The 15,765-nt window shown below is 44.1% G+C and overlaps 1 protein-coding gene across 7 annotated transcripts in view; it reads left to right on the forward strand.

The window, feature by feature from the left end:
* The window catches only part of TPD52 (tumor protein D52), a 129,564-nt gene extending 127,842 nt beyond the window's left edge, over positions 1-1,722 (forward strand). For all 7 annotated transcript variants that reach the window (XM_068932457.1, XM_068932459.1, XM_068932454.1 and 4 more), the window contains one exon: positions 1,430-1,722. In XM_068932457.1, the coding sequence (XP_068788558.1) occupies positions 1,430-1,583 (154 nt within the window). In that variant the 3' untranslated portion in view covers positions 1,584-1,722. The remainder of the gene's footprint in view (positions 1-1,429) is intronic.
* Positions 1,723-15,765: the final 14,043 nt, after the last annotated feature.

The following is a 15,765-nucleotide window of genomic DNA, read 5'->3' on the forward strand; positions in this document are numbered from 1 at the left end:
TGAGTATGTTACGCAGAGTAACCAAGAACCATAGGAAGTTAATATAAAATTGCGAGAAAATAAAAATAAGCATGTGCCAATCCAGCAACCTTTCTTAAGATGTTTACTTTTCCAAAGGGATCTTGGCTGATGTGCCGAAGAAAGTTCAGACCGAGTTCAGTTTTGCTGCATGTTAGTAAACAGTAGTCAGATGACAAAGATTGTCTAAGCTGAAGATGAAAATGAGCCAGGTGGAAGTGTCACACAACAAACTTCTCCATTATGTTTTCTCCAGGTTGTGACTGGAGAATGGTTATTTTCAGTGCCTGTTTTCTTGCTTTGGCTCACGGTGGTCAAGCTTCATACATCTTCAGCTCTTTCTTTTAACAAGGACAAATGTGTATGGCTCAAACTATCAAAATAAGAGTAATCCTCAATTTTATTGCTACACTTTGATCAGTAGCTCTCCAAGTGCATTATAAAGGATGTTAGTATTTCAAAAATCTTCACTAATTTGGCATGATGAGCTTGACATACAGTCTAACTCTAAAACTTTTTGAGCGCTCACATCTCCTCCTGACTTGAAAACAAAAGAAAGAAAAAGAGTAAAACACTAAACCCCAACCCCGTAGGCAGAATGTTTCATTAGAATGGTTGTGGGGTTTCTTTTTAATTATATGTATTTAAAAAGTTGCAGACAACGTGCACTTTTGGAGGAGAGAAAAAGACAATAAAAGTTCCTTGCCTGAGGCCCAGAGCTGGAAATATAAGCCGTAGTTAGTTGGCATTATGTTTTTTTGATAATAGCAGTGTCACCAGTGATCTAATGATGACTTGTCCTCCCCTTTAATGATATATTGTCTTGCTGATAATTGTGTGCAGGATACCAGATAATACAATAAAATATTTTGATAGAAGACAAAAACAGTTTCCTGTATAATAACTGCTTTTCTGTAGAGCCTCCACTCCTTGAAGAGGGATCTGCTGTTGCCTGCTGTTCCATGGATAGGATTATATGAGCAAAGATTGGCTCTGCTGTGTTGCAGAGTACGTCCTCGGATCCCTGTGTAGGGTTATTAAGCCATTAAACTTATTTTCTCAATCTCTGAACCAGTAAAGCTTTCCTGTCTAGGTATTGTCTTTCCTTTTGGAAGGCTGTTAAAATGGCAAGTGAGGCTCGAAGGAGAATATTATATGCGTGAAAGTGAATGGTTTAAAAGAAAGAGAAATCATAAAATCAAACATTACAGTGTTTGGGAAACTCCGAATTTAGTCTTTGTATCCTACGTTCACTGTTTTAGTGCTGCTGCATTTTGATTAAGTATTAAATTCATTTATAACACGTTGTTTTCTGTGGGGCTGCTACTCTAGTCTGTGGACAGGAGAGGTGCCTCAAGATGCAAGACCGTTGCTTATCAAAGTTTATCTTGTTCTCCCTTTTTCTCCACAGAAAATATCAGAGAGGATCCCGAGTACGTCTGAGACTGCTGGATCTTGAACTCACATCCAGATTCTTGGGCGCAACAACTGATACAACTTTGCTGGAAGCTGATGCAGTGCTTTTAGGGCTCGTGGAAAGCAAGCAAACAAAGCAAAAGGAGTAAATTTCATGTAAATAAATCGACTTTACGTGCTTTGAGCAGATTATACAAATGAAATGTTCCCTCAGGAAATGGATGAAAATTTTCTTTACTCGTGGTTATGTACACAGTGAGATCAATAAAAGACAATAATTACAGCATACCTAGTTCTTACTCATTTTTTATTCACTCAACTGTCTAGCCATTTGCTTTTATATGTACATCTGAAAAAACTTCTTTAGGTAGCATGAGCTGAATGTGTGCATATTCTTGCTTAAAGAATTCCTAAGTTTGCCCTCCTGTCCCCAAGAAACATGGATCGAAGGCATTGTATTTCCATGGAGGAGTTCCAGAGCTGGCTGTTGGCGTTCAAGTTGACTGTTACTTCAAGTAAGATGTTTCATACAGAACAATGTTGAGGATTCCTGGTTTCAGAGTTACAGTGCAAAATTTTCTATGGCAGATATCGGTCTTAATCTCTGTTCTAACACCTCATGCTTTTATCTCCATCATGGTGATGCACTGAGAAATAGAGATTATTTTTTGCTTTCGAATGCATGTTAGTAAATTTTCTCTGTTCATGAATATGAATGAGAAGAAACCATTTCAATGCAGGAGGCTAAGTGCAGTGTACTGGCTTTTGTATAAGTAAAGTGAAGAAAGACAGAGATAATGGATATTTGAATTCACGAGCAATGAATCATGCCCTGGTGTTTCCATATCTTTTTGGAACATTTGCTACCAGAGAGGCTTTTGTTTTTATTCTTGGTATCTCCAAGTCTGAATTCTGCATACTCATTTGTATAGTGCCTATATAACGCCTAACAGATGGGGTGAGGGCAAGTTGAATTTGTCATTTATACCACCAGATTATAAAATAAAGCCTTTAAATCTTAAAATATGTTTTTAAAATGTTGGAATAAAGTGAGAATTGTTAAGGTCATATGCTTTGCCAGACTGCAGTGACAATCATTTCTAGTTATTTGTAATAATTTAGCAAATTGTGCATTGACTTAAGCATGTATTACCTATTATCCACATGGTCTTTGGAAGGGACAACATGAGCAGCGATGGAGGCAATAAAAGATGGCATAGCTCCTTTTGTGTCTCATAACTAGATATTTCTGTATTTCAGTCACATGAGGGAAGAGGCGATACGGGGTCCATAAAAGATAGGGTTCCAGAGAGCCAGCTCCAGGCTGCCACAGCTCACACATGCCTTTCCTTATCTATATCTATACCTATCTATAGACTTATATCTATATAGATCTATAGATATATCTTTGTAGACCTATATAGATCTATATGTGTATCTAGATACTCGGATAAGAGGTCTTCAGAGAGCAGAAAGTGTGAGTAATTCTGTTAAACTGCAACTGGCCTGTGGGTCAGAGATTTGCTACCCAAACTTTTTAAAAGTCTTCCTATGGCTGAACAAAATTTTGTCATATGGAACAGGTTACACAGATTTTTAATCTTTTTAAGAGATCTTTTCCAAAAACCCTCACTTTTCTCTTGCTTTAAAGGTTGTCTTCTTTTATTCTTTCCTTTGAAAGCATACACAAGGAGAAGGGAAATCAAAGCTTATGCTTAAGTTCCTTTTCACCTAGAACCAGAGGCCTGTCACACTATTGTGATTCTTCCTTACTCTGCTACCCAAAGAAAGACTTGATTCCTTTCCTTCCTTTGCCCCCTTGCAACACTGAGAAAACAGTTATTGTGCAGGCATCAGCAGCTATGGATAGTCTTCAAAATACATCTTATGCGTGATTTGTCAAGAAGAATGTTTTAAAATGAAGTATTTATTTGCTCAACATTCTAGGAGGAATCGCGGAAAATGTGTAATCTTTCTGAAGGGAACGGGCAGGTTTTAGCAGATCCTTTCATAGTTTGGCAAACTGAAGCTGTGTTTCTGAAATTGGTAAGGCTTGAAGCAAGAGAGAGGAAACAAGCCATGCGGGCTTATTTTGTTGCATCAATTTGCTCATTCATTTCAGTGATCTTAATTAGGGGAGTTTGAACATGAATTTCATTGGGTATTAGCCTCCAGGTAAAGAGTTATACTACCACTGAATAGAAGAAGAGGGCCTTTTTAAGAATCCAGAGAGGATTTAAAATATCAAAGATAATCCTTCCTGTTAAAAGTAACACATATTACATGTTTGATTAACCTTAAACAAGAATATTCAGGAGGAAATTCAGGAGGAAATATATGCATTAACTTTTCAGGGGCATACTATAGTACTAAGACTTATTTTACGGAAGGGTATCAAATACCGATTTTATCAAAGCTTCCTCTGGATAACCCTTAGAGAAATGGCTTTTAAAGACTGTAGTGATTGCTAAATGTATAATCTGATTTGTTCAAAACCAGTTTAGTATTTTACTTGGAAAGCCACGGGTTCACATGAACGAACACAGTCTTAGAAGTGAGCTTCCCCTCATTTGAGGGCAGTAACTGGCAGCCGCTCAAGCTGGTCTCCTACACTTTAGGTTCCATTGACATTAACTGAGTGGTTGAACCTTCACAGGCTGAAGCCTGCTGCCAGCCTTTCTGGCTTGTGGAGAACCAGTCTTTATTCATTCCCCCCAGCTTATGCCTTGAGCATTCAAGGCAGTTATTTACAGCACCTCTAAACGCTACACATCCTCCCAGCAGGACAGTTCAGATAGGAGTCATCCAGCAGAGGAGCCTCCATTTGACCTCCTGAACGAAGAATCAGAATGATAGGACAGGGAATTCAAGAGGGCTCTGCGATGGGTTGTTTGCATAGTTTGTGTTTTATATTTGTCATACCTGTAAATTCCAAAGAATATGCATAGAATGCACATGCTTTTTTATTTAATGTGGTGTAAGGAACCACTAATGCATTCGGTATTAAACAAGCAGGCTGGCATACTCGCATGGCAGTGTGTCTTGCAGGAGTTATAAGGCTGTTCTCCTTTCTGACTCAAAACATTTGTAAGAGGAGAAATGGATAATGCAGACTGGTATTTCTGGTGCCTTCCAGTTTATTTACAAAGTTGTGTGTCCCTGAACAAAGAATAATCCTAACAAACGTTAACCTCTTTTTTGCCAGTTCTCATCTAACCGTAGGAATTCCCTTTTCATGGCCATAAGCCTTTTTGCCCCTTTTCTTTGCTTTTTCTGCTGCTACAAACGCACAAGCATACATCCAACCCGTTCTTCTTGAACAATACACAGTGAAGTCTCTTCATCCACATAGTTCAGATTCCTGAGTGGCCTTGCATGTGCTTTTGTTTGGGCAGTGGCATGAATCTGGCTTTTTGTTTGGAGGTCATTATTATTTCATAGATGAGGATAGTTGTTTCTACTAACATAAAGGAAGGGTAACAGTCACGCCACCCGCTTCTGTGACATGGTGCCTAGCCCGCAGCAACACTTTGAATACTCTTATCACTTAAGTATGCTATGTGCATTACTTATGTTAACCAAATTAATGCCACTAATTCAGTGTATTGACAACTGAAATCATGTAGCTATAAGTATAAATATATAATTTTGCTGAGAATTCTTAGGCCAGTAAAAGCTGAGTTCTATGACTGGTTTCAGCTGATTGCTAAGATCAGGAATCCTCTGCAGAACATTTTGTGCTTTTCTTTTAAATGTTGTTATTTTGTCGTACTCTGAGGCACTCTGAGTACTCTGATCAGTTTATCACAGATGATCATCAGAATCATATGGATTTAATCTAACAGTTCATTTTTTCTGGATTACACAGTTGAGAAGACATTTGGTTTTAGCAGATCTCAGTTTTTATTTCTCAATCCATTTTTCAGAGGCTTTTTTTTCTGTAACAGTCTTGATTTTTATATGAGTTTAGAGCTTTTTGCTCTGAAAATTCTCAAGAACAACACAGACCCCAGCTCATTAGCAGAAATTCAGTCCTCTGTTTCCTTGTATCAGTTACTGCTTTGTATCCTGCCTGCATCTCTTAACTGACAGATCCCTCACATTTGGCTAATTGTGACAGATTCACTTCAACTAGTTGTAATTTATTCTTAGTAAGTTATGCTCAGAGACTGGCATGAAATTCATCTGCAGCAGATAGAAGAGATGCAAGGACTGCAGGTAGTCTGGCCTCCGTACCTGCCACACACTGCGTTTGCAGGGTCAGCGGCAAGCTGTGTGTTTTCGTGGCGAGTAGCTGAGAGCAGGTGCGAATGTTCACTTTCATACAACTTTAACAGTTTCCACGCGATCTGCTGAAAGGACGGGCGCTTTCTTTTTCTAGGCCTGTAACTGAAATGTTCACAAATTTCAGCTTACGCCTCATCCAATTCTCACTCCACTGGTGGGGTATCCACATATTACACCTGGATGTTAGTAATGTTTTTTGGTTTTACAGGTGTGCTTGTGAGCAGGAGCTAGCTTTCATAAAAACTAAATCAAAGCCAGTTTGGGTTTTAGCTGGAGCAAGCTTAACAAATACTTTGGCTTTTGTTTTATTTGCATCTTGTTATGACCACTTCAGTAAGTTTTCCTAAAGTTGTACCTTTTATTTGCCTTTTAGGAACAGAATATTAAAACACCTTATATACACTTGGAAAAGCAAAATACCTTTATCATGGTGTAGATTTGGAAGAAAAAAGAACATAGTTAAATGTTCTTTTGATGGGCTGATGTGCTATAACAGGACCGGGTAAATTCCCCTGGGCTTGTCTGCCCTTTCATATTCCAGCCCTTTAAGCGATGAGATGGGGAAAAAGAAATGCTAAAGAAATCAGACCTGCCTATTGAGAGCAAATTAGCATCTTGCTACCAAAGCTTTGGCACTGAACTCATTTCTAAAGAAAAGAAGACTTAACATTTTACTTTTCTTCAGGGCATTCTGCAAAGTTTGGGATCCTCCTCATTTCTTAATACTGTCCCATTTATAAATCAGGCAAATTATTGTTTAAGCTTTTTTCTGACATTGTTATTCCTTTATTCTGGGAAAGCCTTTCAAGTTTTGTGTTTTGGCTAGACACCATTTCTGCTAGATAGAAGCATGCACTCCATGGGTGTTTTTTAGTAAATTATGCATTCTAGGGAAGTGTTTGTCACATATGAAGGGTCTAGACTGCCCAAATGAAGCTATTACGTTGTCATCTGGCCTTAACCCAAAATAAATATTATCTCTGGTGTGACTGCATTAGACTAACATCAGTAGGTTCTTAAATACTCTTATATGTTCTTGTTTCCTTCTGGGCTGTGTCTTATTCAGCCAGAATTAAGCATGCTGATGCGCTCTGCGCTGCAGCTGTAATGAGGAAATCAGCCATTTGTTAACATTGCAGCCTGTCTGCAATACGTTGGGTGCAAAATGCAGCCAAGAGTTAAACTTCCTGAACAGATTAATCATTCCAAGGGATATACGCCCTTTGAGATAAATATTTTAGTCAATCTGCAGCTTTGGGTTAACTTCTGAAGGTGGCAATATATTTAAATTCTTTTTGATATCTTTTCACTTAATTAGGAGCATATCTTTTGTACAACATGATGAGGGGAAATACGGATCTTGATAATTTATTTTAAAAATGACCATTTTGCTAATGGAATGCAGTGACAAAGTGTTAATGTAGGGAGCATCTCGTCCAATTGCAAAGGAAAACAGAAAGCTTTGACTTAATAAGCAAATGGAGGGTTTCTTAACGGCTTATTTTGAAAGTGTAAGAAAGAAATTCATTGTGCATTATAAGCAGTTTAGCTGTGTAATGCTAAAAATCTCATTTACTTCTGAGAAATGATAGTTGTGTTCAATGTCATCTTTAGAAATACTATAGGCAAATGTTGAAATTTTAAAGTGGTAAAAGATATCTTTTTTCTCCTGACTTTATCTCAATATTCTTTTACATCTCATTAATCAGCTCTGTTAGATAGCAGTTCCCCTTTAACTGCCTTTCTTTCATGCAACAGCTAAGAAGGTTGGAATCTTTACTTTTCTCCACAGCTTCAGATCTGGTTTGTGTTTAAGACACGACGCAAACGGGAACTGGTTATTTCATGGTCTCATTCCGTGGATGAGACATCGGAGAAGAGAGTTCGGATACGTCCTGTACTGGCATCGTATTGAACATCTGTTGGGATCTTATTTCTGAAGGCATTCGATATATCTGAGCGCTGGACCTTTTCATTTTTCCAAGTTTCTCAAAACTTTAAACTTCTTCTAAACATACCACCTTGGAGATCATCTGCTCCTGAGCTTGGCAGGTACTGTCTCCATCCTGGGATGCAATTGCTAAAAGGCTGCAGGGAATTAGGGTTTCCAGAAGTGGCTGAGGTGTAAATCAGTGCCTTTTGCACAGGCATGTGGCTGGTTTGCCGTTTGTTCAATTTGCCTTCCCTTACCCTGTAGAGGAAGGGGGACTGTGGCTACTGTGTTATACTGCTATCTTTCACAATGAATCATCCCTCCTGGTTCATCGTTACTGTGTGTATGAGCCAACGGAGAACAGGCTCAGGCAAAGACAACGTCAGATTGCTTCGGAGTCTGGCTCCTGCACACCATGCTGTGCGCATCAGCTTGGAGTTTGGCTTCAGCCACACCAAGTAAAAGGACGGTTTTGTTCATGTAGCTGCCACAAGCTTCTTTCAGTAGGCACAGCTGTTTTTTGAGGATGCCCTTTGACTGATGAGGCAGTTCTTCCAGAGCCCCTTGCAGAGATCAGCTGCGCAGGCAGCACCACTCCTACCAGTACAGATAGTTTCACCTGGGGTGAGATGGAGAACTTGTGTTGATATGGTAGTCCACCCTAGGGACAACTAGTTGGTATGACGGACAACATTCGTATTTTTATGCTAGTATAAAATAATAAATTTTATACTATTTTTATACTACAGTTTTTATGCTCTACTCTTCCTATCTGCTAGAAGCACTTGGATGAGCTCTCCTCAACTCCCTGCAAGCCTGCATAGATCTAGTTGTTAAATTGCTCAAAGCAGCCCAGAAGAGGACACTTAAGTAGGCCTGCTATGGTTTGCTCAAAATCACAAAAGCGCACAGCAGAAGGTGGCATGCGACTTCATTCTTTCTGCCTGGGGCTGTGAACGCTAGACTTTGCTCTCTCTAGTGGCTCGAGCAACTTGTGTACTGGCAGGGAATCTCTGTTCGTCCCCCGAAGACCCACCACTGCGGTCCAACAGTTTGGGGTGGCAAAGTCTTCAAATAGCTGTTATCATGTCCTCAGTGGCCATGACATGTTACCCCAAGGCCAGCCTTGGGGGGTAAGGATGTGCCACCCGAAGGCCAGCCCCGGGGGCCTGCAAGCACTTGGGGTTTCCCTTTGCTGAGGGAGCAGCGAGGATGTGAGAGACGGAGGCACCGAAGGCAGGCAACTACCTGGAGAGTGCGAGCTGTGAAAGAGCAACGTCTGCTTGAAATCTTTCTGCTATGCCCTTTGCACCGCGGGCTGCAGCTTCCTTGCACACACGGGATCATGGGGGAGCTGAAGTTTCATTTACCGACTGAACGACTTCTTTGAAAAAAAGTCTCAGTTCCCAATTAGTGTTGCAAGTTGCCCGGCTCAATGATGGGTTAAACTGAACTGCCCACTCAGGCAGTGGGCGTCATGCTGGGCAAAGGAGAGGGAGAGCAGGATATATGTGTGTGTGTGTGTGTGTGTGCATGCGTGGGGGAGGCGTGGGGGTGCCCATCTCTTTCAAGGGCGCTGGGTTCTTTCAAGCGAGCTGCAGCGAGCTGGAGTCTTGTGTGAAAAACAACTGCCACAATACTTAAGTCGTAACCTCCTCACCCCTGACGGCATGGGAAAGTGCACTCCTCAGCTGTTAGTTATAGAAAGGCTGCTGTAGTCATGAGAAATGTTCATAAAAATGCAGTTTAAAGCCTGCCCTTCTACTCCGCACATGTCATCTTGCCTATCAAGCTGCCTAATTGGAAAATTAGGCTTGCCTTAATTTAGAGCCCTGAAAGTTAATACCAATAATTTCTCAAGGAATTTTTATTTTATGCATTATAAAAGGTTTCAGCATGTTGGAAATCTTTATTAAAAAAAAAAAAACCCAGAAAGGTCTGATCTTTCATATCAGATAGATTGTTTGATTTGTGTGTGTGAAATGGTGTTATTGTCCACGTGGATGATCATTCATACCTGAATGTAAGCCCCGATTGTATTTTTCTGTTGTTCCTTATCTTGCTGTATACAGCTTATTTTTATTTGCAGCATCTTACAGTCTTATTTTAGAACTTAAAATGCTTGTTTTTTTCTATCCTACCAATGCTTGACATTTCTGAAAACAGTAGTAGACCCGCCGGGCTCTGGCACCCTCTGACTCTTCTGCCCGTGTTAGAGGGAGCGGAAAGGGCTGCTGGCGCTGCTGGTCCGCAGCTGTCGAAGGAGGCCTGGGATGGCTCGCGGGGGTAACTCCTGCAGGGTCAGGCCAGATGAATGAATTCCTCCTGGCTTTGACCAGGATCAGACCTTGCAGTCAACCACATGTGGACAGACGCAATCTCTGCCTTCCCGATTTCTGTTTCTAACGCTGCTTAGCTCACATGGCAAAATGCCATATGCCTTCGATGTGGGTCTGGGCACCGTCCCTCTTGAGACCTCTAATGGGTTAAAGGAAGTAGTAATTGAACGCACTAAGACTCTCAGACTTTCTTGTTTATCCTTGGCTCTCAGGACAAGGAAGAAGGATTTAAATTGATTCCTACGTTGCCTCTGCTAACTGGAGCGGGGCTGCTGTGGCTGCTGGCCGAGGGCTTTGAATGCGGTGACTCAGTGGGAGCACGCGGAGGCCGTTTTTGCTGCCCGCACGGGCTCTGTTTCTGCCATACATTTCAGTAGTCGGCCGAGTTAGGTGCTAGATGGGCCGACAGATGCTGCCGCTGGGTCTTGCAGCTGCAAGAGGAGGGACTGGCATTTACACAGGGGATGTAGCCAGGTCTCGATAACCCTGTTAGTCCTCGGGATTTTTATCCTCCACACATGAAGCACATGCATATATACGCCAGCTCCACACATGAAGCACATGAGCAGGAGAGGATCATATCTGTGATTTTCAAGGTCAACATCCGATACCTTAAGGCACATGCAGTGTGCTATGGCCGTGGATATGCGTGCTTTCCTGGCCCCTGCTGAGCCCTTGGATGAGGCGGCTGCTCCTGCACAGCTTTCCTGCTGCCTCTCTGCCCCAGAAATTCACTCCTGGGCAAATTTCTGACTGACTTTGGCCAAAATGAACACTGCAGTTTATACGGTTTATCGATGGTTATTCTGGCAGCTGATTTTGATAGATGTGCTTGTGCAGGGGCAGGGAACAGGAGGGAGGGAGAAAGGCACTTCTGGCACCAGTGCGAGGTGCTTACCTTTCCCCACGGTGGGAACAACACAGTGGAGCAGCGCATTGGAGGCTGCCTGTGGGCAGCACTGCCCAGCGGAGCTGGAGGGATGCCTGGGAGGTGGGATGCAATGCCAGGGACAGGATTCAGCTGGCCCAACCCATCTCTTGGTGAAATGTGGTGTACATGGGAGCAAGACCTTTCATCTTCCCCAAAAAATGTCACCAGCACACGCACATAGGCTGGGGCTGAGATCCCATGTTGACACAGAAAGAGGAGTTCACCTAATGAATTGCCACCACCAATTATGAGAATGATTTTCCTTGAACTATCCTATCCATCCAAGCTATGACAGCCCAGATAGATAGCCTTGGCTTGGGCTCTGGCAAGGCTGTGGCGCTTAATGTTCTGTGAGTTATCCTGATGTCCATACAACTTTGCACATGTCTGTGACTGAACCACAAGTCTTCAGCATGCCCCAAACCAGAAGGCAGACAAAGGTGAAAAAACAAAACGTCAGAATAAAGAAAAATGCAGAGAACAAAGTGAAAATATAACAAACAAAACTCCTGCTCATCTCAGGTTTTATCCACCCTGCAGCTGTACTGCAGAAATAAGAAGCAATACACGGGAAGTCTCACTGAGATAAAGCTATTGTCTGTCCCTGATGGCTATTTTACTCCTGCTGTATGGCAAAGCCAGGCTGAAATGGTAAGCTCAAAGCAAGGGGTCTTGTGTCCATGAGAAAGAAGTACTGTTATCATTTGATGTTGATTAAGTTGTATTAAAAAGTCACGCGATCTCCCTGGATTGATTCTGAAGTGCATAAAATTGTGTGGACCAACAGCGCGGTCCCTTGTGTAACCCCACCTGGTGTACAAAGGTGTGTTTACTGGGTCACCAGTACTGCATGGAGAAAATAGGACGTAGAAGGCTAATTTCTTCCGTTTAGACAGAAGGAGAAGTGTCCTGCTGGCCGTATGACAGCAGTGTGTCTGGCACCACCTGATTGCATCTCTTTTCAAAGCTCTGCAAGGACTCAAAACTCAGCTGTGTCACTCCTAGACAATGGCCACCTGGACTGCTGGTGACTGCGAGAGCTGGCCAGGGAACCAGGGCACCGTGTGTCATGGAGCCGGTAGGAGGGGAGGGCTGAGGAGGTCTAGAAAACAAACCAACTCCCCCCAGGGGCCGTGCAGCAACCAAGCTCAATTGCAAAGTTTTAGATGCCTTGTTTGATTTTAGCAGTGAGGGCCGAGCACTGGACGTTACAGGCAAGTGCAGCGGTGCAAACCACAGCAGCACCCCACAAGCTCTGAAGAGAGGCGGTCAGTGAGCGCCTTTTCCCAGCTCCTGTTACCTGTTATTTACAGAAGAGCATAGCTGTGCATAGTATATTAGTCTACTCCATCCTCTCGACACCGGACTGTGCTGCTGGCCCTGGCAGGGATATGCCCCCTCTGCTGCTGTTGCTCAGGGCAGGCACGCACTTCCCCGGCAGATGAAAGGGAGTTATCCTCCCTGCCTTCCGGAGCTTACAATATAAATTAGTTCAACAGAATGAAAGGTTGATGGTGGGAAAGCATGTCAGAAAACACAATGCAGAGAACACAACTCTTGGGAGAGAGCAGTTTGTTTTGTTATTTGAATGGGCTCAGGATTTAGCCAAGGGGGCATAGTTGTAATTTACTTTAAGGGATGCTGACAATTGCATTTGTCAAGTTAGATTATAGTCATACTGTCATAAAGGATCACTCTGTTGTTTTTTGGCTGGTGTATATATGCATAAGTACTTTGGTCCTCAATGAGGATAAAAATATGGCTCTGGTGTGCGAAAACCCATACTGCTGTCTAAATTTCCACGCTGCTGCATGGCCCATTGGTTGTGATGGGACTATTCAGCGCATACATTTGACCGCTTGAATAGATCTGAAGTCTTGGTAGATCTGAAATAGCTTGACCTTCTGACAATCACACTCTCGTAATTACTTATCCTAAATACGGACAAGCTGAATGGGGCATACCCAGCATTTTCAAATATGTGCGAGTTCAGTAATGAAGAGATTGGACTGACTGAGGCACCTCATTCTGCCTGTACCTTCAGCTTAGGTACTTGATTAATAAAGTGACCTAATGCCCGTTCTGCTGTTCATTGTCATGACTTTGGTACCTGGTTATGCTACTGTGCTTTCATAGAGTATCACCGGTTGCCGTTCCCCTTCTCTTTCTCAGGTTTTAAATTTCAAATTCTTAAGGTCTGAGGGTGGATCTACATTTTTTTCTTTTTCTCAGAAGAGTTCCTATATATTCCTATTTATATTCCTTAATCAAATATTTTCTTACTACTGAAAAAGCTGCACATTAGAAACTAAGACAAGTGCTCCCGGGAAAGCTGCCACTAATGCAGTCTGATATGTTTGCTGAGGGGAACACAGCAAAGGTAAAGGGGCTTCTGGGAGACTGAGCCGGGTGGGACCCCTCCAAACCATTTCAAGCTCCTGACATGAAATATGTCCCCCCTGAGGCTGCGAACCAATGCGTGCATGTAGACCTGTGTGTAAACCAACAGTCTGATTTGAATGTAAATGAACGGATTCTGCTGCGGTTGTCCATACCGAGGTGCTAGCGAAGAAAGAGCTTGGTCATTCTGTGACCAGAAAAAAAAAACAACCTTTATTCTGATGCTTGTGTCACTTCCCTTCCTGTCCTCCCTCTTCTTGGGAGAGCAGCGATTAAGGCCTGGACGGAGATGTGGGTAGAAAACTGCCTGTGCCGTTTTTTTTTTTTTTTTCCCATTGCATTTCAAATTACTCTCTTCTGACGCTCATTCACTATCCTTTGTGCTGTGCCTCTGACACGCTTTAGTTTAGCGTAAGTGCGTTTACAGCCTCCCTTAGCTTCACCCTAAAGGATAATCCTGAAAGAATTACCTTTTGCACCAGGGTAGGTACCTTAAAATACCTCTCTCTCAGGTGGATGGGCAAAAGGGGACGTTTGCAGCGCGCATCTAATTCGCGCGCGCAGGTCTGGGATCGCGCTTGCCAGGTGTTCACAGCACGCTCGCCTTTCCAGACCAGGCTCTTCTGTGCATTTTAAAACACTCTTCTGAATTCCGCTTTAGGCCCAGCTGAGCCTAAAAAGCTGTCAAGTTTGTAAACACGAGGACCGCGGTTGTGCCTAACACGATCGCCACCGTAGAGATGAGCCTCGGTTGGGCTTTGAGGGTTTTTCCGGGTGCTTTTTCGCTCAAAGAGCAGCCTAGCACTAGCGGCCGGCACCAGGCGACCCCCCCCTACCTCTCCCTCCCCTCGGCTGGCGGCGCGGCGCGGGGTCCAGGGCCGGCCGGGGCCTCCCCGGCGGCGCAGCTGCGAGCTGCCCCTGCCGCCGAGGGGACGGCGAGCGACCGCGCGCCGGGGCTGGGCCCGGCGCACCTCCCATTAGCCATGTGGCCAGCGTTGAGGCGCAACGCCAACGCTTCCCGTCTGAGCAGCTGACAGCCCTGAATAATTTACGGCGCGCGAGCGGCGGGACCCGCCGTCTACGGTCGAGCCGGGCTCCGAGCGCCACGGCCCGTTACCCGTAATTGCTTGTTTGCGCTGACAGGGCTGGTACAGCCGCCCTGCAGAGCCATGAGGCAGCTCCGAGGGAGGCTGTCCCCCCTCCTCGCCCTCCCCCACGGTGGGGGGGCTGGGGGGGACGAGCTTTGCTGCTTTTTTTCCCCCCCTTTCTAATTGAACCGCCAGGCCAAACCAGGTGACTGCCATATGCGGCTTCCCTCAGAAACCCCAGCAGACGCCCCCGAGCTCGGCCTAATTGGACCACGAGGCTTTTGTGACTGCTGGCCCTGGGGGGTGGACGCGGGGCCTCGGTGGAAGAAAAGCGTCCCCCTCCTCCCCGCCGGGCGCACGGCTGGTTTCAGGGAATCGGGGTCATCGGAGGCGGCGGGCCCGCGCGCCAGGGCCGCCCGGGGTCCTCGCGCTGCAGCGCCCAGCGCCTTGTTCACTCTGGTTTCAAGCGCCGGCAGCAAGGTAGCACCCACTGCCCTTCTGGTCCCATAGCTGAGGCATAGCTGAGCCTCCCCCTTCTCTGCCAAGGAGCTTTCTCATGGCGGCCCAACTTTTCTTTTCCCTCTGGAAATGGTGTGTTGAGCCTATCTGGCATCTTTAAGTATTTGAGATATTTCAGGTATGTTTGCTAAACTTCTCCATTACTTGCCGGCACACGATGTAAATATCCCTGTTAGTAGGCATATTGTGTGTGTGTGTGTACTGTATAGAGGGAGACATGTATCCTAGTGCGATGATACACACATTTCCTTTAAATCTATCATGTCAGGCTCCCATGTGTATCAAATGAAAACAAGATGCACCGGCGGTTTGCTGTTGTTGTCGATATAAGCTTATTTAGACTTGATCTGCCCTTGGACATCTGAGACGTAGGAATTATTTTTCTTATTCCCTTCCTTTATTTGCTCTACATCACAAATCACAAAATAGCACAAATCCTCTATTACCCATCTCCCCTCTCTGCCAGTCTATGTGGTTAGAATAGGTGAGTGAATCCAGACAAATTTTTTGAAAAATCACTGCTTGGGGGGAAGGCACATCATCTGGTCCCTTCCTTATTTATTACAACCTCTGCTTGATTTGCCTATCTTGAAATGTGATAGGCATTTGCATGTTGAGCAAATGCTTATCAAATGCTTATCTGAACCCTGCACGAATGTATCCTGTTCTCCTCCCTGCTCAGTTTTCCCACCAATATGAGCATTTGGTGTGAGATGCGCCAGGTTTGCTTCCTTCCAGGGCTGAGATAAACAGGTGGCAGAGGGCAGGTATGATAGAGGTCTATAATATCATGAGTGGCTTGAAGGGGGTGGGGAGGGACTGAGGGCTTACAGC

This window comes from Struthio camelus, chromosome 2, assembly GCF_040807025.1.
Source record: "Struthio camelus isolate bStrCam1 chromosome 2, bStrCam1.hap1, whole genome shotgun sequence".
Classification (NCBI taxonomy): domain Eukaryota; kingdom Metazoa; phylum Chordata; class Aves; order Struthioniformes; family Struthionidae; genus Struthio; species Struthio camelus.